Source organism: Salvia splendens, chromosome 22 (genome assembly GCF_004379255.2).
Source record: "Salvia splendens isolate huo1 chromosome 22, SspV2, whole genome shotgun sequence".
Taxonomy (NCBI): Eukaryota; Viridiplantae; Streptophyta; class Magnoliopsida; order Lamiales; family Lamiaceae; genus Salvia; species Salvia splendens.
In genome coordinates, this window is record NC_056053.1 from 1,152,436 (window position 1) to 1,173,850 (window position 21,415).

The 21,415-nt window shown below is 38.4% G+C and overlaps 4 protein-coding genes across 8 annotated transcripts; 3 read left to right on the forward strand and 1 right to left on the reverse strand.

The window, feature by feature from the left end:
* The first annotated feature begins 410 nt into the window (after positions 1 to 410).
* Positions 411 to 7,383, forward strand: LOC121786018 (protein let-418-like). Of its 5 annotated transcripts, XR_006047099.1 has the most exons (11): positions 411 to 544; positions 2,293 to 3,434; positions 3,778 to 3,838; positions 3,918 to 4,036; positions 4,111 to 4,201; positions 4,448 to 4,495; positions 4,974 to 5,152; positions 5,350 to 5,436; positions 5,853 to 6,458; positions 6,822 to 6,901; positions 7,022 to 7,383. XR_006047099.1 is itself a non-coding variant. In XM_042184526.1 (7 exons), the coding sequence occupies exons 1-7, from the start codon at positions 542 to 544 to the stop codon at positions 5,067 to 5,069; spliced, it is 1,560 nt and encodes a 519-aa protein (XP_042040460.1). In that variant the 5' UTR covers positions 411 to 541; the 3' UTR covers positions 5,070 to 5,667. The 5 variants fall into 5 exon arrangements, 2 of the variants coding, with proteins under 2 accessions (XP_042040460.1, XP_042040461.1); XR_006047098.1 differs by having other exon boundaries at positions 5,350 to 6,458; XR_006047100.1 differs by lacking the exon at positions 5,350 to 5,436.
* A 1,450-nt stretch (positions 7,384 to 8,833) lies between these two features.
* On the forward strand, positions 8,834 to 13,707 carry LOC121785721. The gene is made up of 7 exons (XM_042184136.1): positions 8,834 to 8,963; positions 10,775 to 11,825; positions 12,078 to 12,138; positions 12,232 to 12,350; positions 12,426 to 12,516; positions 12,741 to 12,788; positions 13,259 to 13,707. Exons 1-7 carry the CDS (start codon positions 8,936 to 8,938, stop codon positions 13,352 to 13,354), a joined length of 1,494 nt encoding a protein of 497 aa, XP_042040070.1. The 5' UTR covers positions 8,834 to 8,935; the 3' UTR covers positions 13,355 to 13,707.
* A 198-nt stretch (positions 13,708 to 13,905) lies between these two features.
* Positions 13,906 to 18,017, reverse strand: LOC121785720 (receptor-like protein kinase FERONIA). Its single transcript, XM_042184135.1, has 7 exons — positions 15,941 to 18,017; positions 15,514 to 15,642; positions 15,189 to 15,363; positions 14,858 to 15,099; positions 14,679 to 14,750; positions 14,462 to 14,603; positions 13,906 to 14,368 (listed from the first exon to the last, which is right to left on the reverse strand). Exons 1-7 carry the CDS (start codon positions 17,933 to 17,935, stop codon positions 14,148 to 14,150), a joined length of 2,976 nt encoding a protein of 991 aa, XP_042040069.1. The 5' UTR covers positions 17,936 to 18,017; the 3' UTR covers positions 13,906 to 14,147.
* Positions 18,018 to 18,177: 160 nt separating this feature from the next.
* On the forward strand, positions 18,178 to 20,859 carry LOC121786218 (receptor-like protein kinase FERONIA). The gene is made up of 2 exons (XM_042184806.1): positions 18,178 to 20,521; positions 20,599 to 20,859. The coding sequence occupies exons 1-2, from the start codon at positions 18,226 to 18,228 to the stop codon at positions 20,649 to 20,651; spliced, it is 2,349 nt and encodes a 782-aa protein (XP_042040740.1). The 5' UTR covers positions 18,178 to 18,225; the 3' UTR covers positions 20,652 to 20,859.
* Positions 20,860 to 21,415: the final 556 nt, after the last annotated feature.

Sequence of the window (21,415 nt, forward strand, 5' to 3'; positions counted from 1 at the left end):
TAATATACATTCTAAATAACATGTCATTAAATATCCGCACACTTGCCATGATCATATCCGTGAATACTGCGAAAGATCACCTTTCAGTATGATCGCCCCGAACACGTGCAACTTCCCGCCAACTTAAACGAACAAATCTATCCAGACTTGTTGTCCAATAATTTTACAATCATATAATCCAAATAACCTTATAACCAATCCATCTAAAAGTTTTAAAAAGCCATATAAGAACCCAAATCTCATAATCCCCCACAAAATTGTAAAATAGTTAAATTATGACTTTTTTTCACAAAAAGAATATTTACATTTTCACAAAAGAATATGTTTACCTTGGCCTTTTTCCCCAACTCTCCCCCTTCTGTTTGACATTCATAAATACAATTTGCATAGTGCATAACTACACACTTCTCTTCCCTCTCTCTCAGTTTCTCTATCTCCCTCTTTCCATCTCCATCTCTCTCTTGAACAGAAACCCCCAAACCCCAGCGAAAATCGGTGGAAACTAAGACTCAACTGATGCCACTGTTGCAATGGAAAACTAATGGTATACACATAAAATTCAATCTTGCCTTATTTCTTGAATTTGTCGTCGTTATTTTCTTCAACTCTGACAATAAATAGTACGAACATAATCACCGTTTTGCTGTGCTCATTATTTATGTGATAGACAGGATAATCAAGTTTGGGGAACATGCCTGTACAATTTTATGCATATTTGTGTGAATGTTTGTTTATTTGTGCATAAAGGTTTGAAATCGTTTGATTCAGTAGTGGAAAATTGCTAATCCGTGTCAGAAAGAGGAATGCTATGTAGGGAACCCTTAATGGCATTAAAATGAGATGTTTTGAATTGAATGAGGCTTTCTAGTTAATGGGTTGTCAATTTGATGGAAAGAGTTGTAGAAAGCATCTTTTTGTGTATAAAGATTCTTGTAATGGTATGGGTAATATGATTGTGATTGGAAATGTTGGAAAACATGTATCTTTGTGATTAGAGGAAATTCTGGAGAAGGATATATGTGAGTTTGTTTGATGATTGATCTATTAAGATTGAGATTTGTGATAATAGGATGGGTTTTCGCATAATTGTTGAATCTCGGAAGTTTAGGTCCGATTAATGTATGATGGAAATTTTTAGCAGCCATCTCCTTGTTTAGGTTGCGTTTTAAACTTTAATAAGAAATTTATTTTAATGTTTCACCATTCATTAGTTTGTAATTTTTCTTCAAATTCTCATATCCTTCGACTTGTAGAGGTGAGGCCGTCACTTGTATGGTGTTGCTGACTAATAGATTTCTGTAGGGTTCCTAAGTGTCAATACAGACTCAGCAGGTTTATATCCAGCAAAACTCCCAGGTGTTCATAACTGAACCTCTCAGGTGCCAGCTGTCTCTGCATCATGTGTCCTGATAGATAACATCTAAGCAAAATAAAGAAATGAAATGAATCGAAATCCTTAATAGCCTTTTCCTGAGAATCTGTAAATGCCTGCTTTCGTCTGTTTGAATTTATTTACTTACGAGATAATCGTGTCAGCTGGCACCAACATATTAGCTAACGGGCGTAGGGTTTTGTTCTCCCTGTTTTTTATCTGTACATGCTCACTTGTGGTTCCAAGGAGCAGGGGTTGTTAGATGAGGTTATTCTTGGTGGTTGCAGCGGACAATCTGTTGATCTAGGATAAATTCCCAACAAATCTCGCTTCTATCAAAGACAACCTTAGGACCCCTTGTAGGCTTTATGGCTAATGAGTTTGTGTATGTCCTCATGCCCTGATTATTTGGTATCCAAGAAGACACTAAGAGTTAGGCTTAATAGATGTGGTTTTTCATGGTTTTCATCGTTTCATCCAGTTTTTCTTTATATTTAGACTGCCTGAGTTGTGTGTAAACCTTTACTTAGTAGAGATAGGTTGAACTTGTGGAGTTGAATGATCAAGAACTGAGTTTCATATATTCTGCAGTAAAGATGGCGTGACGTTTTTAAAAACCTGCAATTTTTAGTGGAGAAATGTTGACAGGAAAGGTGTGCAAAGTGACAGTACAAAAAGGTCATTATTTGTTGATGTTCACTTTTTAAAAGTTGATTTCTTGAAAAGTAACATTTCAAGGTTACATGACACTCTGAATTGTTTCATGCTGAAACTGTCTTGAATAGTGAATGTTGTAAGGCTTATATAGTATAGATACAATATGTCTTATGGAGCGGAAACAGCTTATATAAGTATTCATCTACTAATTATACGCAATCTTTGATGGGTAAATTGCTGAATGGATTAACTTTTATGTATAGGCTGATGGAAGTTGTTCATTGGACTTCATGAAACAAGGCGTTGCATTTGACTTAATGCCAGGTTCCATGATGAAGGGAAGATGTTCGGTTTGCTGTGAACGACATTTTGGTGACTGTGGAGAGCTTTCTAAACAGGATGCAAATATTGATGATGATCTGCACAGAGTGCAGCACATAACGTACAAAAGAAATTGTTCCTTGCTATCAAAATCCAGTAGAATGTCTCAGAACTTCGTGTACGTATACCAACGTAGAAAAGTCAATAAGAAGTCTCCTTCATTCTTCGAAATTTTTTCATCTGCCACTGCTAAAGCTAGTAATGGTGGCCACTCTGCCTTCAGTTCTGAAGCTCCTCTGTTGGATGCCAAAGATTGTGCAGTTTCTGTTCCAGAGCGTGCGACAGAGGGTGTAAGATCTCCTGTGCTGCATCCAGTTGAAAACAGCAAAGTGGCTACAGCATCCTCTAACGAGTTCCGTGCTGTGGAAGAAGCTGGTTCTGAAGAGGCCTTGACAAGTGATGTAGACAGAATTTTGAATGATTGCAATGCTAAGGATCATTGTTCATCATCAAAATCATCTTTGGAACTTAGTTCACCTGTCCTGAAAGTTCATACAGATGATGCAGGAGAGTGCTCCTCTTCTGGCACAGTGATTACTGGGAAAGAGCCAGAAGAGATTTCAGAAAGAGATGCTTGCATTTCAATTCTTAGAAGTCAGGGAGTGCTCGATAGAGTTTGGGTTAGAAGAGATGGAGTGTCTAATGAAAAAACTAACAAATATTGTTCCAAGTCGTGCAAGGTATGTGAGCAGAGGGACAGCTCAAAAAACATGCTGATATGTGATAATTGTGAAGATGCATTTCATGCTTCTTGCTATAATCCTCGCATAAAAATATTGCCACTTAGCGAGTGGCTTTGTAGCTCGTGTCTGAAAAAAAAGCATAAAATTTTGAACGATAAATCTGCAAGCAATAATCAGGAGAACACAGGCACAGAAACAGGCATAAATCGACATTCAACATGGGAATTGGAACTGGGATCCTTGGAGTTCATGTTTACAGATACTGAACCGTATATGTCCAACGTGCGAGTTGGCAATGAATTTCAAGCTGATGTTCCTGATTGGTGCGGCCCCGTTGATGAGTATGTTCTTCGCTTATATGTATTCTGTTTTCTTCTTTTTTCTGTTATTAGGTGGTCTGTTGCCCCCCACCTTCAGCCCATTTTGTCGGTTGTTTTTCATTTTATTCTTTGCGCTTATTGGTTATTGTTATTTTTTCGTTGTTCTATGTTTTCTTATATTGTCTTTTACCATATGAATCTTTAAAGCCTTGAAATTTCCAATATTTCCAATTCCAGTAATGTTCATCAGATTCTCAGAAAGTATCATAAATGCTGAAGTTGAGTCTGTTTTATTTGGTTTTTCATTGTTTGCAACCATTGCTCAGTTCTCGTGAATCGTGATTGATCTTTGCAATTGCTGTAGGGATTGCAATTATTTTGGCGATGTATTAGAAGTGCATACTTCTAGTAACATTGACACACAGGTAACATTTCCGATGATTTAGTTTTTACATGTATCAGTTAAAAGCTTGAGGGTACTAAAGGAATAGCATCACTCTCTAGGACAAGGACGCTATCAATTTTTTAAAGCACAGTCCTATTGGTAATTGGATTCAGTGCCGTGAGGTCATCGAAGGAGTTGGAGAAGGCATTGATGGAACTGTGTGTGGAAAATGGCGCAGGTAATAACTAAACTTTGAGATGTTTGATGATTTTTATTAATTACTCTACTGACTTTCAAAAAAAATATTGGCAGAGCCCCACTCATTGAAGTCCAAACGGATAACTGGGAATGCTTTCGTTGCATTCTTTGGGATCCAACTCGTGCAGACTGTGCCGCACCCCAGGTATTTCACTAATTTCTATTTTAATGCATTTTATCATTAAAGTTGTGTTTTGTTTTAATAGCTTTAGATATTGCTCTGCCTTATTCAGCACTCTCTTGTCTGCATCGAACTTTCTGAATTATTGATCTTACACATTCCCAATTTTCATGGAATTATATTATGTGAATTTATATTTGCCTGTTTTCGACATGCATATTGGAGTGACGGTTATTTATACTAAAAAGAAATCACGTGTTGCTAATTCAGGAACTAGAAACAGAAGAAGTAATGAAGCAATTGAAGTATGTGGAGATGGTATGTCTTCTGATTTCAAATATATGCTCATATATTTAAGGGAAAGGTTCGGACAAGAACCTTCTAAAAATGGGAACCAGTCGCACTGAACATATACAGTATTTGCACTTATCTGCAATTAATTGCAATTAATAGCGCTGAAATTGCACTTATCTGCACTTATATGCACTGAAGCGGCATTCTCACGACAAAAAATTTCTTAAAATTATTAATCCATAGAGTATAATAGTATTTGGTTGTTATTTGTGGTTTTGGATGTTTTTTTATGACCTTATAGTGCTATCTGGTTTCAATTATTATTTAGATCTTCTAGTTATTTAAAAGTTTGCTCCTTAATTCATCGAAAGAAGTTTCATATGTATTGTGTGCATTATCTGATGAGATTTCATCGAAGAAAGTCTGAATCATCTATCAGAAAAGTTAGCGGGAATCGAGTCCATATATGATTGCTTTGCCTAACTATTGAAACATTGTGCAGTTGAGACCCCGGCTAGCTGCAAAAAAGTGCAAACTGGAGAAATTGAAGGGAAGCTGCCCACGAGACCGTCGAGGTTTTGAAGAAAGGCGAAGATGATGGGAGGCGGCTAGGAAGTTGTAGATGAGTAGAAGGCTGTTAGTTTTGAACCACATATCGAAATGCAAAATATGCATCGAAAGGTTTGAACTACATGTTCTTGTGGAGGCTCTCTTAGGGTAGCTTAATTGTTGTTTCTATGTTCTCTTTTGGGTAGTGAACATTTGCTCATCTTTAGCATTGTCAGGGCTTAGCTAAATATTTTTTGCTCTTTTGAGCATATATAGTCCATATTTGGAAATTTTTTATTTTGATCCTAATCTGTTATGATAAAAAGCAGGTGGTTTTAGTGTTGAAATTTCTGATGAATGGAAAGCCATGTTGATGATCTGATGAATGGAAATTCAGTGTTACTAGGGGCATTTTGGTAAGAGTGGCTTATATGATTTCAACTCTAGGAACATATATGCATTAATTTTTTATAAAAAAATTGCATTTTATTAAGTAGAATAAATGATAGCCTAATAGTTTATGACAATACCAATACGAAATCCAAATAATATACAACTATTTCATTTCATGCATTACAGTAATTTATATCATAACCAATAAAATGGATACAAATAAAACAGAAACTCCATAGAAAGAAAATATGTGATGCAATAGTGTTTCTTGTATCAGAGTATGTAAACACACATACACAGTTTCAGCACAAATGGTTCAGTATTCTTCAACTAACTCTATACTCTTTTTGTTATTTTTCACTTTATTCACTTTACAATGGTATCAATAGAGTATAGAGATTAATAAGCAAGAGTGTTCTCTTGATTATCTTGACTCCAGTTTGACTTGAAAGTCAGTTTCTGGAGAGGCAATGTACTCGGAGAATATTCAACATCAATCTTGTGCTTCAGCCAGTCATTGTATTGTCGATGAGGACAGCTGGTGTCGTCTTTCAGCATGTACTCGAGCATCATCGCCCACTCTGTTACCCCTTTTGGCACCACTGGATTGTACATCCCGGTAGCCTTCATATATGAAGCTTGCTGTAGAACAGGTGATAGCTGTTACTGTAAAGTTTGATTTTGCAGTGTTCAATTACGAGATTATGTTCTATTTTCAGCTGCTTACCTGTATGAATTGTTAAAATGCTCCTGTTTTTCCTTCTGCCTGTGTATGTGTAATGTATTAAACAATCTACCATGAATCAAATCGGATCTTAGTGATTTTAATATCCAGTGTTTTGCTAAAACTTTGTTGGTGAATGATCATTATTGTTGATTGCATATGTTTTTGTTCTGATGTTTTTATGGATATTCTGTTTTTTATGCTGACTTTTATGTTCATGAGCCTTGTCTATAGTGTGAGCCTCTTTAAGACGCGAAATTCTTATCCGACTTTCTTCTTCTAGGCAAAGATAGCATTGGACTGCCTTGAAGTGCCTGTGGGGTAATCTTTCTTCTAATTTCTCCTTTGAATTTTTGTTATCTAGCTGGCCATGGCCCGGTGTGGATTGAATTAATTAATAAATTAACATTTTGATTCTGAACATATATATTAAAATAATTTCCTTGCGCTGTTCTCTCAAGTTGCATTTTTCGTGTTTGGTTTGGCCGATATAGCACTTATAGTAATGGTGAAGTTTCTCTTGCACAAAGTTTTTTGAAGATTTAATTTTTTTACTTGGGCCACATGTTCTATCTTCAGTTCTGCACCATTGAAACTGCGACGTGGTTTTTCTTTGATTGATTTTATGTAGATTTTGAATTCTATGAATTATATCAGATATTTAATAAATCTTGTTGTATTCAGCACCAAAACTGCACAGAACAGTCATCCCGCAGGTGTAGTTCTATCCCTTGTCAATTTCGGTTTTACTGCCATGTGAAGAGGTACGTCCCATTCAATGTGGAGATTTGCTCACCTCGAGATGTCATATCCCGTTGCTAGCTCTTATATATGTCTGTCTCTGCCTTTAAATCTCTACTTTTGGCATTTGAATGGTGTTTCAGATATTGTTCCTGCTATCTCTAGTCGACTAGTTGAGCACAAATCGGAGAATCTCGATGCCTTCTTCTCATTGCTCAGCCTGCTGTGCAGATTCTACAATGCTGATGGAGCAAGCTGACTAAGAACGTTAATGTTTGCCAACCACATTTAATTTTGGTGATTTTGCAGCATTTAGTTTTAGGATTTGAATTGGGAATCAAATCTATCAGACTCCATCACTGCTATGCTGGTTCTGACTCAAGTTTTGTTCTACATATTGTAAATGCTTCTTGTCTGGATCTCCAACTAACAACTTACATTGTAACATTTTAATCTATTTTTCCATTATATTTACATGGTCTCTGCCAATTTATTTGATATTTAACTGTTAATAACATTTTATTTATGTATTTTGTACTATTTTATAGATTCTCAATAAGCCATGAGATTACCACAGAAATGCACAGATTTTGTGTAAAAACTGAGCAATTCTGTGCAGCATTATTACAATTTATGTAAAATTGTGAGAATATGTAAATCTTGCAAGTGTTAGATGGCAAACAGCCATGAATTTTGTTTTCCTTAGATATTCGCATTAAATATGCATTAATATGGAGTAGTATATCATGACCTGTTAAAAATGTCAAACTAGAATCTTTTATCATGGTAAAAAAACGAAAACAGTGAGCAATTTTGGTTGTCAGCTCTATTGAAGTTGATAAAGTTCGAGTAAATTGATCTTATGAATTTGAGTGGCAAATTGAGACAAATTAAATTCTACTTTGATTTAAAAATGCTAAAAAATATAACTCTGATATGTTGAAGATCCATGTTCATTACGATCGCGATGAACACGTGTTGATATATTAACTTGCCACCAACATCATTGAATATTCAAACTTGTTGTCTAGTACACGTCATTAAATATTTGCATAGGTGTCATGATTCGGTGCCACGAATGCAGAGATCACCTTTTAGCTGATCGCGACAAACACGCGTTCAATACGTTAACTTATCGCCGAAATCAACGAACATACATTCGGACTTGTCGTCTAATAATTTAATAACTACATATTCTAAATAACAAATTATTAAATATCCACACGGATGCATTATTACATCCAATAATAGCGGAGATCACCACCTTTTAGTATAATCACGATATACACTTGTTGATAAATTAACTTGCCACCGACACCAACGAACACCTATTCAGACTTGTCGTCTAGTAATTTAATAACTACACATTCTAATAATTTAATAACTACACATTCTAAATAGCACATCATTAAATATCCGCATGGTTGCATAATAACATCCCGGAATGGCGGAGATCATCTTTTAGTATGATCGTGACAAAACACGTGTTGGTATACTAACTGTTTTTTTTTTACTCAAACGACAATCATTCAAGACTTTTCGTTCTAAATAACATGTCATTAAATATCCGCACAGTTTCCATGACCAGAACCGCGAATACTATGAAAAACACCTTTCAGTATGATCACGACGAAGACGTGTTGATACATCAACTTCCCGCCAACTTAAACGAATAATCTATCCAGACTTGTCGTCCAATATCGTTATATTCCGTATAACCTTATACCCATTCTATCTAAAAGTTTAAAAAAGCCCTATAAGAACTCAAATCTCATAATCCCCCTCAAAACTATACTATAAAATAGTTAAAAAAAATTATGACTTTTTTCACAAAAAGAATATTTACATTTTCACAAAAGAATATTTTTAGTTTGGCCTTTTTTCTCAACTCTCCCCTTTCTGTTTGGCAAATCATAAATAGAATTTGCATAGTGCATTACTTCACACCTCTCTTCCCTCTCTTTCCCCTCTCTCTCTCCCTCTTTCAATCTCCATCTCTTTCTTGGACAGAAACCCCCAAACCCCAGCGAAAAGCGGTGGAGACTAACACTCTACTGATGCAACTGTTGCAATGGCAAACTAATGGTATACACATAAAAATTCAATCTTGCCTTATTTCTTGAATTTGCCGTCGTTATTTTCTTCAACTCTGACAATAAACAGTACGAACAGAATCACGTTTTTGCTGCTGTGTGCTCATTAGTTATGTGATAAACAGGCTAATCAAGTTTGGGGAACATGCCTGTACAATTTTATGTATATTTGTGTGAATGTTTGTTGATTTGTGCATAAATGTTTGAAATCGTTTGATTCAGTAGTGGAAAATTGCTAATCCGTGTCAGAAAGAGGAATGGTGTGCAGGGAATCTCAATGGCATTGAAATAAAGTGTTTGGAATTGAAAGAGGCTTTCTAGTTAATGGGTTGCCAATTTGATGGAAAAGAGTTGTAGAAAGCATCTTTTTGTGTATAAAAATTCTTGTAATGGTATGGGTAATATGACGGTGATTGGAAATGATGGAAAACATGTATCTTTGTGATTTAGAGGAAATTCTGGAGAAGGAGATATGTGAGTTTGTTTGATGATTGATCTATTAAGATTGGGATTTGTGATATAGGATTGGGTTTTCGCATAATTGTTGAATCTCGGAAGTTTAGGTCCGATTAATGTATGATGTAGATTTTTAGCAGCCATCTCCTTACTTAGGCTGTGTTTTGATAAGAATTTTGTTTTTAGGTTTCTCCCTTCACTAGTTTGTAAATTTCCTTTGACTTGTAGAGGTGAGGCTGTCACTTGTATGGTATTGCTGATTAATAAATTTCTGCAGTGTTCCTAAGTGTCAATACAGAATCAGCAGGTTTATATCCAGCAGAATTCCCGGGTGTTCATAACTGAACCTCTCAGGTGCCAGTTGTGTCTGCATCATGTGTCCTGATAGATAACAGCTAAGCAAAATACAGAAATGAAATGAATCGAAATGCTTGATAACCTTTTTCTAAGAATCTGGAAATGGCTGCTTTCACCTGTTTGAATTTATTTACTTTACTTTAACAAGATAACAGTGGCAACTGGCACTAACATATTAGCTAAAGGATGAAAGGGTGTGGGCTGTTCTCCCTCTTTGTTTTCTGTATATGCTTTCTTGTGGTTCTAAGAAGCATGGGTTGTTAGAATGAGATTATTCTTGGTGGTTAAGGTGTACACTCTGTTGATGAAAAACTCCCAACAAATCTTGCTTCTATCTAAGACAACATTAGGACCCCTTTTATACTTTTATGTCTAGTGAGTTTGTGTATGCCCTCATGTCCTGATTTGTTTGATATCCAAGAAGACACTAAGAGTTAGGGCTAAATAGATGTGGTTTTTCATGGTTTACATCCAGTTTTTCTTATATTTACATTGCCTGAGTTGTATGTAAAGCTTTACTTAGAGATAGGTTGAACTTGTGGAGTTGAATGATCAAGATCTGGGTTTTAATTCTACAGTGAAGATGGTGTGACGTTTTTAAAAAATTGCAATTTGTAGTGGAGAAATATTGACAGGAAAGGTGTGCAAAGTGACAATAAAAAATGGTCATTATTTGTTGCTGTTCACTTTTTAGAAGTTGATTTCTTGTACTCAAAGTAATATTTCAAGGTGTTACATGACACTCTGAATTGTTTCATGCTGAAACTGTCTTGAATAGTGAATTTTGTAAGACATATAGTAAAGATACAATATGTCTTATGGACCGGAAACAGCGTATATGATTCATTTCTGGTATAAGTATTCCATCTACTAATTATACGCAATCTTTGATGGGTAAATTGCTGAATGGATTAACTTTTATGTATAGGCTGATGGAAGTTGTTCTTTGGACTTCATGAAACAAGGATTTTGCATTTGACGTAATGCCAGGTTCGAAGATGAATGGAAGATGTTCAGTTAGCTGTGAACGTCATTTTGGTGACTGTGGAGAGCTTTCTAAACACGATGCAAATATTGATGATGTTCTGCGCGGAGTGCAGCACATAACATACAAAAGAAATTGTTCCATGCTATCAAAATCCAGTAGAATGTCTCAGAACTTCGTGTACGTATACCAACGTAGAGAAGACAATAAGAAGTCTCCTTCATTCTTCGAAATTTTTTCTTCTGCCACTGCTAAAGCTAGTAATGCTGGCCACTCTGCCTTTGGTTCTGATGCTCCTCTGTTGGATGCCAAAGAGCGTGCAGTTTCTGTTCCGGAGCGTGCAGCAGAAGGTGTGAGATCTCCTGTGGCGCATTCAGTTGAAAACAGCAAAATGGCTACAGCATCCTCCAATGAGTTTCGTGCTGTGGACGAAGCTGGTTCTGAAGAGCCATTGACAACTGAAGTAGACAGAATTTTGAATGATTGCAATGCTAAGGATCATTGTTCACCTGTCTTGAAAGTTCATACAGATGATGCAGGGGAGTGCTCTTCTTCTGGCGCATTGATTGCTGGAAAAGCGCCAGAAGAGATTTCAGAAAGAGATGCTTGCATTTCAATTCTTAGAAGTCAGGGAGTGCTCGATAGAGTATGGGTTAGACGAGATGGAGCGTCTAATGAACAAACTAACAAATATTGTTCCAAGTCGTGCAAAGTATGTGAGCAGAGGGACAGCTCGAAAAACATGCTGATATGCGATAATTGTGAAGATGCATTTCATACTTCTTGCTATAATCCTCGCATAACAATATTGCCACTTAGCGAGTGGCTTTGCAGCTCGTGTCTGAAAAAAAAGCATAAAATATTGAACGAGAAATCTACAAGCAATAATCTGGGGAACACAGGCACGGAAACGGGCATAAATCGACATTCAACATCAGAATTGGAATTGGGATCCTTGGAGTTCATGTTTACAGATACTGAACCGTATATGTCCAACGCGCGAGTTGGCAATGAATTTCAAGCTGATGTTCCTGATTGGTGCGGTCCCGTTGATGAGTATGTTCTTCGCATATATGTACTCTGTTTTCTTCTTTTTCTGTTATTTGGTGGTTGTTGCCCCCCTATTTTGTCGGTTGTTAAACTTTTTATTCTTTGCACTTATTGGTAATTGTTATTTTTTTGTTCTATGTTGTCTTATTTTGGCTTGTACCTTATAAATTTATAAAGCTTTGGAACTTCCAATATTTCCAATTCCAGTAATGTTCATCAGCTCTCGTGGATCGTGATTGATGTTTGCAATTTCTGTAGGGTTTGCAATTATTTTGGCGACGTATTAGAAGTGGGTACTTCTAGTAACATTAACACACAGGTAACATTTCCGATGATTTAGTTTTTTCATGTACGGAGTATCAGTTAAAAGCTTGTTTCTGAGGGTACTAAATGGAATAGCATCGCTCTTTAGGACAAGGACGCTATCAATTCTTTAAAGCGCAGCCCTATTGGTAATTGGATTCAGTGCCGTGAGGTCATCGAAGGAGTTGGAGAAGGCATTGATGGAACTGAGTGTGGAAAATGGCGCAGGTAAATAACTAACCTTTGAGTTGTTTGATCCTTTTTATTAATTACTCACTGACTTTTGAATAAAAATATTGGCAGAGCCCCCCTCTTTGAAGTCCAAACGGATAACTGGGAATGCTTTCATTGCATTCTTTGGGATCCAACTCGTGCAGACTGTGCCGCGCCCCAGGTATTTCGCTAATTTCTATTATATTAATGCATTTTTATCATTAAAGTTGTGTTTTTTTATCTAATAGCTTTAGATATTGCTCTGAACTATTGGTCTTACACATTCCCAAATTTCCAAATTTCATGGACTTATATCGTGTGATCTTTGATTTACCTGTTTTCGACATGCATTTTGGAGTATGACGGTTATTTATACTAAAAAGTAATCACTTGTTGCTGATTCAGGAACTAGAAACAGAAGAAGTAATGAAGCAATTGAAGTATGTGGAGATGGTATGTCTTCCGATTACAAATATATGCTCATATTTATAAGGGAAAGGTTCGGACAAGAACCTTCTGAAATGGGAACCGGTCGCACTGAACATATAAAGTATTTGCACTTATTTGCACATATCTGCAATGAATTGCGCTTATCTGCACTTATATGTACTGAAGCGGCATTCTCACATTCTCGCGATAAAAAAGTTCTCACAAGAATTAATCGTTAATATCATATTTGGTTGTTATTTGTGGTCTTGGATGTTTTTTATGACCTTATAAGTGCTATCTGGTTTCAATCACTATTCAGATCTTCTACTATTATAAAGCTTAGCTCGTTGATTCTTCGAAAAGAGTTTCTTATGCATGATGTGCATTATCTGATGAGATTTCATCGGAGAAAGTCTGAATCATCTATCAGAAAAGTTAGCTGGAATCGAGTCCAGATATGATTGCTTTGCCTAAACTATTGAAACATTGTGCAGTTGAGACCTCGGCTAGCTGCAAAAAAGCGCAAACTGGAGAAATTGAAGGGCAGCAGCTCACAAGACCGTCGAGGTTATGACGAAAGGCAAAGATGATTGGAGGCAGCTAGTAAGTTGTAGATGAGTAGAAGGATGTAAGTATTGAACCACATATCGAAAAGCAAAAGATGCATCGAAAGGTTTGAACTACATGGTCTTGAGGAGGCTCTCTTAGGGTAGCTTAATTGTTGGTTTTATGTTCTCTTTTGGGTTGTGAACTTTTACTCGTCTTTAGCAGTTGCAGTGTCTAGCTAAATAGTTTTTGCTGTTTTGAGCATATATAGTCCATATTTGGAAATTTTTTATTTTGATCCTAATCTTTTAGGGTAAAAAGCAGGTGTTTTAGTGTTGAAATTTCTGATGAGTGGAAAACCATGTTGATGATCTGATGAATGGAAATTTCAATATTAGTAGGGGTATTTTGGTAAGAGTGGCTTACATGATTTCAACTCTAGGAACATATATGCATTAATTTTTTTGAAAAAAATTAATGCATATTATCAAGGCTAATAAGGGATAACCTAATAGTTTAGGACAATACCAATACAAAATCAAAATAATATACAACTATTTCATGCATTGCACCATTTAAATCACAACCAAGAGAATAGATACAAATAAAACAGAAACTCCATAGAAAGAAAAGACATGATACGATAGTGTTTCTTGTATCGAAGTATGGTAACACACATACACACTTTCAGCAAAAGTGGTTCAGTTTATGCTTCAACTAACTCTATACTCATTATTTTTCACTTTATTCACTATTTTACAATGGTATCAATAGAGTATAGAGATTAATAAGTAAGAGAATACTGTTGATGATCTTAACTCCAGGGTGACTCGAAAGTCAGTTTCTGCAGAGGCAATTGGTGTCGCTGTATTGTCGATGAGGACAATTGGTGTCGTCTTCCAGCATGTACTCGAGCATCATCACCCACTCTTTTATCCCTTTTAGCTCCACTGGCTTGTGCATCCCAGTAGCCTTCTCATGCCCAGAGGTGGTGTCTCCCTTCCCATCCCTCTGGCTGAAGAAGAAGAACCATTCCTGCTCTCCAAAGAAAGGCCATTCTGGAATGATTAGGCCATAATCTTGTTAGTGAGGGCATCCGACCAATTTTGAAAAAAAAAATGTAAAATAATACTAGACTAGTATTGATTTACTTGGGAGATTCCGCGGTTCATAATTGAAGAGACCAACGAAGTAGTGGCCATAATCTTCATCAGCAAGGTGGAGCCGGATCTCCGGGAGCATCTGCCTCTGCTGTGAGCTGGGCCAGGAGTCCATGAGGTCATCCAGTTTAATCTTATGAACAAATTTTGTCAGATGAATCAAAACATTGTATAGGTAGAATGTCATTGATAGGGACAGCTGAATTACCTGCCATTCTTTAAGATGATTTAGCTTCTTATAAAATTCCTTTGCAAGTGCAGATAGTTCAGCTTTGTATAACTGCAGATAAATCACTCAAAATTTAATACAAATATACTAGATATTATTGGTTTAAAAGTGGAAAGTAAAGTTCCAAAAATGAAATGGCCTATGATTCAACAACTTACTTCATTAAACAATATGCTAGAGGCCTTGAAATCTCTATAGATAACTGATTTTTCTTTTGCGTGCATGCCACGAGCTGCTCCCAGAATGTACTCACGCATCAAAGAACACTTTGTCATCCCTTTTGGCATTGCTGGCTTTTGCATACCAGTAGCTTTCTGATAACGGGAGGTGGCTCCCCATGAGCTCTTCCTACCCCACGTGCTGGAGAAGAACCATTCATTCGCTCCGAAGGAAGACCTTTCTGGATGTATTAGGCCATAATCTTATTAGTTAGAGGGTATCTGACCAATTTTGATAAACAATGAAAAATGAGTACTAGTATTGATTTACTTGGGGGATCACACAGCTCATAGTTATAGAGATCAATGTCCAAAGGGGTGGAGTCCAGCTTCTTCTTGAGGTGATATGTCAGCAGCTCCACATCATTGGGTTGGAACCGGAAACCTGGAAGCCTATGGCACTTCTGTGAGCCGGTTGAGGAGTCCATGAGCACTCGCGGTTTAGCCTAACAAGATATTTTGTAAGATAAATAACTCAAGGTTAAAATACACTCTACATCTTCTCAGACTGAAAATTAAGGTACACAATACCCATTCTCATTATTCTCAAGTGAAGCGAAGCAGAGAAGAGGCGAAAACACTTATACTGTTGGTACCTGCCACTCTCGAAAGCTCTGGTCACTTTCAGAATCCATATAACTCTTGTAAACCCTGCCAAAACCTCCTTCTCCCAGCACCAAAGGCACCTTCCACTGAGGCATCTGCCGCTGCAGTCCCAATTCAACCTATCAACAAATTTTTGTAGGATAAATAAGTCAAGGATAAAATACACATATCATCCTCTCAGCTATTACATACTGTTAACAGATAGTGCCGAATGCATTCCTTATCGGTAGTAAAAGCAAAAAAGTATCCTATAGGTTAAACTAAGAGCTGAGTAAACAACAGAACACTGGATTAAGTAAAACTACCTTTTAGAGGGACTAGTATACTACATATGTTTTTTAAGCAAAGAATAGATAAAAACCAACCATTCAAAAGGCAAATCAAAGTGATAAACAACTGAAATATCTGCGCACTTACAGAAGAATTCTTATTGTAAAGGCTCTTGTAAACTCTTCTTAAATGTTCTGCTCGCAGATGAAAATCATCTGTGGAACATATCGAGTGAAGCCACACATCTGATAATGATATCCCACTCACATGATTGTTGTCAAAATATGTTTTCTCATTAGGTACAATAAGATTCATGTTCTCCTGCTGAGATTTATCATAATCAATATCTTCAACTTTAGTCCTATCAGCCAATGTAGTTAGGGTACACTTATCTTCTTCACTCCATAGCTTCCTAGCCGCACTTCTACACAACACTTTCAACACCAGCACCCCAAAAGAATAGATGTTGCTTTGTCTCATTAGTTCACCATTAATGATTAACTCCGGGGCAATATATCCAGGTGTTCCTATAAGCTCTGTGCTATCTTGGCTCTGTGACTCGCTAAAACTCAAAGTTTTGGTGAAGCTAAAATTTGGAAGTCTAACCACAAACTTGTCATCAAGCAGAATATTTGCAGGCTTCAGATCATTATGTATGATCATGGGGCCAGTGTGAAGGCCTTTTAGTGATTGAATGACTTCAATGCAGATCTGGGATCGTTGCTTCCAAGATTGAGGAGAAAAGGCAATGCTTTTCCTTTCTAGTTTGTCAAGGTGGTCAGACGTTGTCCCACTGGAAATGTGCTTATCAACAGGTATGATCTCTTGTTGCTCAATCACTGTCTGTAACTGTTTCTTCTCCCTTTGTTTGGAATAAATCTCTACTGGCTTTATGCCTTCAATCTCTCTCCCATTATCCACGAACCCTTTGCCGACTCCACCATATTTACATATTCCTAGTATCCCAGCTAGTGAAAAGCGATGAACAAGTTGCTTTGCCCTGGACGATGGTTTGTTATCCTCATTGGTAAACTCATATTGGGACATTTTTTGATCCAGATAGATGACTATGAATATTACCCAATGTAGATAGAATATGATGGTGATGTATGAAAAATAATGTAGAGGGCATAGCATAATCCATGATGGTGAATGTGTCTGAATCAGAGGACTGGCACGTCGATGGCTACTCATCTTAAATACTTCAAATCCTTCAAGTGGGCCGTGTCGATCCAAGAATTCATGGCGAGAGTGCAGAGAAATAGAGATATCACCTTGCTTAAGCTCTTCATCCATCACCATATAGTTGTTATACCAAAGGAGTTCTCTATTTCCCCTCCTCTGTTGGAGCATGTCTGCACTGGTTAAGGCTACCCTGCCATTGATGAGAAGCACAAAATCCATGTGGAGTCCCGCCTCACACAAGTGGAGCCTCACCAAATACTTGAATCCCGCGTCAACAGACACTCTCCATGTCTTATTAGTACATATTTCCACGTCTTCTCTAACACTTGGTTGATTAGACCACATCCCGAACATGGAAGCGACATCATCCCCGGATGAAACAGGACCCCATTTTACATGCTGATAATGTACCCTTTCAAGCGCGGTGCTGTTGTCAACATGGATGATAGGGTTGAGGGCAACCCCACCATCACAGCAAGGTATTGAGATAATCTCAATCTCATTGACAAAAGCATAGCTATTTCCCCATTCAGGGGAGAAAACTAGGTTTAGAGTCTCATTCTCTTCCACAGTTACACAGAATTGTTTAACAACAACATTGACAGCAAGAGCACTAGCAGTTACGGAAGCACTGAAATTAGCTAGTAACGGTAAATTACCAGCTTCGACTGAGAACAAGTCGCTGGAGCTTTCGAAACCATTGTAGGACGATGGATGGAAGTGGAGGCGGAGAAATTTCTGACCTGGACTCAACTGGAAGGAATAGGAGAATCTGGAGCGAGAAATGCGAGCTGTGCTGAGGTCTCCCCTGACAGCAGAGATGGTCGATGAGTCTTCTCGGAGCCAGTGTTTGCCGCCGTGTGCATCTCCGCCGCAGTCGATCGAAATGTAACGAGGATCTGCAGCGGCGCGGGCAAAAATTGTGAGGAACATGATGATTATAGTATGGTGCAGCATATCAAGGTAAACCTCCTGCAAATTTCTCAAAGATGAGATGATACAGAGCCCGTAATGGAGAAGTTAGGTCAACTCAGAGGCTCCAATTAAAAAAAGCAGGTTGTTGCCCCAAATCAGTTGACCTTGAGAGAAAGCGACAGAGAGAGAAATGCAGTGGCAGGTGCTGAGCCGATGGATAATTTCGTTGAAAATGCAGCGTAGAATATACTAATGTTATTGCTGGATCAAACGAAGAGAATTGTTCTTCAACAAACTTGAAGTTGACTTCAGTTTCCGGCGATGATTTGCACATGAGATTTTGGAGCATGAAACCGAACCGTCTGATCAGCATCTGCTGCTTCATTTTCAGTTTCATCACCGATGCCGCGGATCCTGATCACATATCTATCAACTGCGGCGGAGGTGCAGCGGCGGCGACAGCATTCGGTGGCAGAGAATGGCTCGGAGACGCCGCCGCAGCAGAAGGCTCGTCTAAATCGTCCGCTGTGGCGAGAGAGGTGGTGGCAGGCGTCGATCCAGTTCCGTACAAGACCGCGCGCCTTTCCCGCTCCAAATTTTACTACTCATTGGCCCTAACACCCGGCCAGAAAATCATCCGCCTTCACTTCAATCCCGTCGCCTACCACGGTTTCCCGAGCTTCGATGACCTTTTCACCGTCGAAGCTGGGCCCTACACTCTCCTCTCCAATTTCAGTGCTTCCATAACTGCTCGTGCTCTTTCTCTCAACATTCTCACTAAGGAGTTCTGCATCAATATCCTGCAGCAACACCAACACTTCAGCCTCATATTTTCTCCCGAAACTGAATCCAAACACAGCTATGCTTTCATCAACGGGATTGAGATCGTATCAGTCCCCTCCGCCATTTCCTACTGCCACGGCGGGGATAGTGGAATCCGCGTCGTGGCGCAGAATTATATCGTGCATCTCGACAACAGCACTGCCCTTGAAATCGTTCATCGCCAGAACGTAAAATGGGGATCGGATGATGGCATGTTTGGGATGTGGGAATCATCTCTGAAGCAAAAGGCATACAACCACAGGATTTGGAGAGTGAGTGTTGATGTGGGGTTTAGGTACATGGTGAGGCTTCATTTATGCGAGCTCGGCCTCAAAATGAACAACGATTTCATCCTTCTTATCAATGACATGATTGTTCTCACTAGCCCTGATGATTTGGTTTTGCTGCGTCAAAGCTACAACTACATGGTGGTGGTGGAAGGCCCGAAACACGAGGGGAAGAGAAACATCTCCGTTTCTCTCCACTCTCGCAGTGAATTCTTGGATAAGCATGGCCCCTTGGAAGGATTTGAAGTCTTCAAATTAAGCAACCATGACATGAGTCTTGCTAGTCCCAATCCTCCTCTCCCTTCAAAACCTCACCATGTTGTTGATACCGAATCTAGTGTTAGTCAGACAGCTGTTGTCTTCACGGTGCTTTGTCTGGGAACTGTTGCCTTCATTATGCAGAGAGCCCGGGATGGAGGAGAACCATTGAGCAGGTCTGAGCGGCTCTGTCGTTGCTTTTCACTAACTGAGATTGAAGTATTCACAAAGAACTTCAACCAAGAGTATGTAGTGGGAAAAGGTGGATTTGGTTATGTGTACAAAGGGTTCATGGATAATGGGAGAGAAATTGTAGCCATAAAGAGATTGAAGCCCAGTTCCAAACAAGGGGAGCGTGAGTTTTGGACAGAGATTAAGACACTTTGTAAACTTCAACATGCTAATCTAGTTCCACTAATTGGATACTGCAACGAGCAAAATGAAATGATTCTTGTCTACGAGTACATGCCCAATGGTAGTCTAGCTGACCATCTCTACAATAGGAACAATCAGTTGCATCCCCTCTCGTGGGAGCAACGCCTTAAGATATGCATTGGAGTTGGTCGTGCGATAGACTATCTCCACACAGGCCGAGAGATCATACACCGTGATATCAAGAGTTCAAACATCCTTCTTGATGAGAGGCTCGTGGCAAAAGTATCAGATTTCGGGCTAGCAAAACCTGCAACGGGCAGCGAGGAGCAGAGCACGCAAGTGAGAGGGACGCGGGGCTTTTGGGACCCAAGATATGTTGCCACTCATAGAGTGACACAGAAGAGCGACATCTACTCTTTCGGTGTGGTGTTGCTAGAAGTATTGAGTGAGAAACCTGCAACGGGGCCGTGGCAAGCAGGAGGTGGTCTAACTAAGTGGGCTAAAGAGAAGATTGACAGTGGAGACATTGATGAGATTATAGCTCAGAGCCTGATAGGAGAGATATCAAAAGATAGTCTGGTTACATTTTTGGGAGTTGCGGAGAGATGTGTGGCTGATGAACCGAAGGAGCGGCCGAAGATGACAGAGATTATCACCGAGCTTGAGCTTTCACTTGTACAGCATGAGAATTATGGTGTGTCTTCTTTCACTAGGGAGACAAGTCTTGTAGGTGATCAGTTGTTGACAGTTAGTAATGTGCAAAGTGAAGAGATAGTAATGATACATTCAAGAAGAAAGGCATACAAAGTTTGGTGGGCACTTTTGAAGAGTCTTTGGAAGATTAGGAAGCCATCTTCCTGCAAAATGCAAATGGTTGGCATTTCAGGTATAACAATTTGCTACTACTGAATCAAAGATTCTACTTTTTTCGTTGCAATTGCTTTATCACTGTATATTTTGCAGCGGCGTCAAATTTTCATCGCTTCGAAAGGGAAAGGGATGGTATAGCAATCTAATTGCCGCCAAAGAGGATTGGATGGCAATGTAAGCAACATCTATACATAAATAAGTCGTTGCTAAATTCACAGCTACAGTGCTGTAGTTAATACTCCATGTTATCCTTTTTAAATTTACTTTGTTATCTATGATTCTGTAATAACTGGAAACTCTTGGTGAGTGCACAAAACCATAATACTGAAATTACACATATATATGTGCGTGTTGTAAAAAAGTGGTTGTTAGTTTTCAGCCTCTGTGAATTAGACTCTTCTCAACGCTTGATTTTCAGACAACCGAAACTTATGCAGGCTTACTTATAATGTAAAGCTACAACTTACACTTCTTAACTCTATGTGAACAACTATTTTCTGATGGGCTCAAAAAACATAGTAGTACTACATTAATCGGTCACTGTTATTGAAATAAGGATTCGATTTTTCGCTGAATTAGGGCTCAATTTACTGAATCGTCTCAAAAGGGGGAAGACCGATTTGACTGCTACCACCGCCGACCACAAATCAATTTGGGGGCGGAGATGAAGGCTCTATATTGGGGCTGAACACTCCGGCGGCGGTGGCGCTCAAAGGAAGCGCCGCCATCTGAAGAAGTAGTTAGTTAAAAACGGTTAGGCTGATGTGGCAAAAGTGAGGTGCATTATACTGAGATTGTAAATACTCCTAATTTATCAAATAATCTAATTTACAATTATTTCATTTATTTTTAATCAATACTATTATTTAACAAACACAATGCAATGCCTAATGTTTGTTATAATTTTGAT

What these genes read in the sequence shown, in the direction of transcription:
- LOC121785720 (XM_042184135.1), bottom strand. Translation starts at nt 17,935, where the DNA reads ATGCTGCACCATACTATAATCATCATGTTCCTCACAATTTTTGCCCGC. An exon ending in ATCATCTTAAAGAATGGCAG is followed by an intron (nt 14,604 to 14,678) that starts GTAATTCAGCTG and finishes TTTGTTCATAAG; the next exon opens with ATTAAACTGGATGACCTCAT. An exon ending in TGAACCGCGGAATCTCCCAA is followed by an intron (nt 14,369 to 14,461) that starts GTAAATCAATAC and finishes TAATCATTCCAG; the next exon opens with AATGGCCTTTCTTTGGAGAG.
- LOC121786218 (XM_042184806.1), top strand. Translation starts at nt 18,226, where the DNA reads ATGAGATTTTGGAGCATGAAACCGAACCGTCTGATCAGCATCTGCTGC. An exon ending in GCAAATGGTTGGCATTTCAG is followed by an intron (nt 20,522 to 20,598) that starts GTATAACAATTT and finishes TATATTTTGCAG; the next exon opens with CGGCGTCAAATTTTCATCGC.
- LOC121785721 (XM_042184136.1), top strand. Translation starts at nt 8,936, where the DNA reads ATGCAACTGTTGCAATGGCAAACTAATG. An exon ending in GTTGCAATGGCAAACTAATG is followed by an intron (nt 8,964 to 10,774) that starts GTATACACATAA and finishes ACGTAATGCCAG; the next exon opens with GTTCGAAGATGAATGGAAGA. An exon ending in AATTGAAGTATGTGGAGATG is followed by an intron (nt 12,789 to 13,258) that starts GTATGTCTTCCG and finishes AACATTGTGCAG; the next exon opens with TTGAGACCTCGGCTAGCTGC.
- LOC121786018 (XM_042184526.1), top strand. An exon ending in GTGTGTGGAAAATGGCGCAG is followed by an intron (nt 4,037 to 4,110) that starts GTAATAACTAAA and finishes AAATATTGGCAG; the next exon opens with AGCCCCACTCATTGAAGTCC. An exon ending in AATTGAAGTATGTGGAGATG is followed by an intron (nt 4,496 to 4,973) that starts GTATGTCTTCTG and finishes AACATTGTGCAG; the next exon opens with TTGAGACCCCGGCTAGCTGC.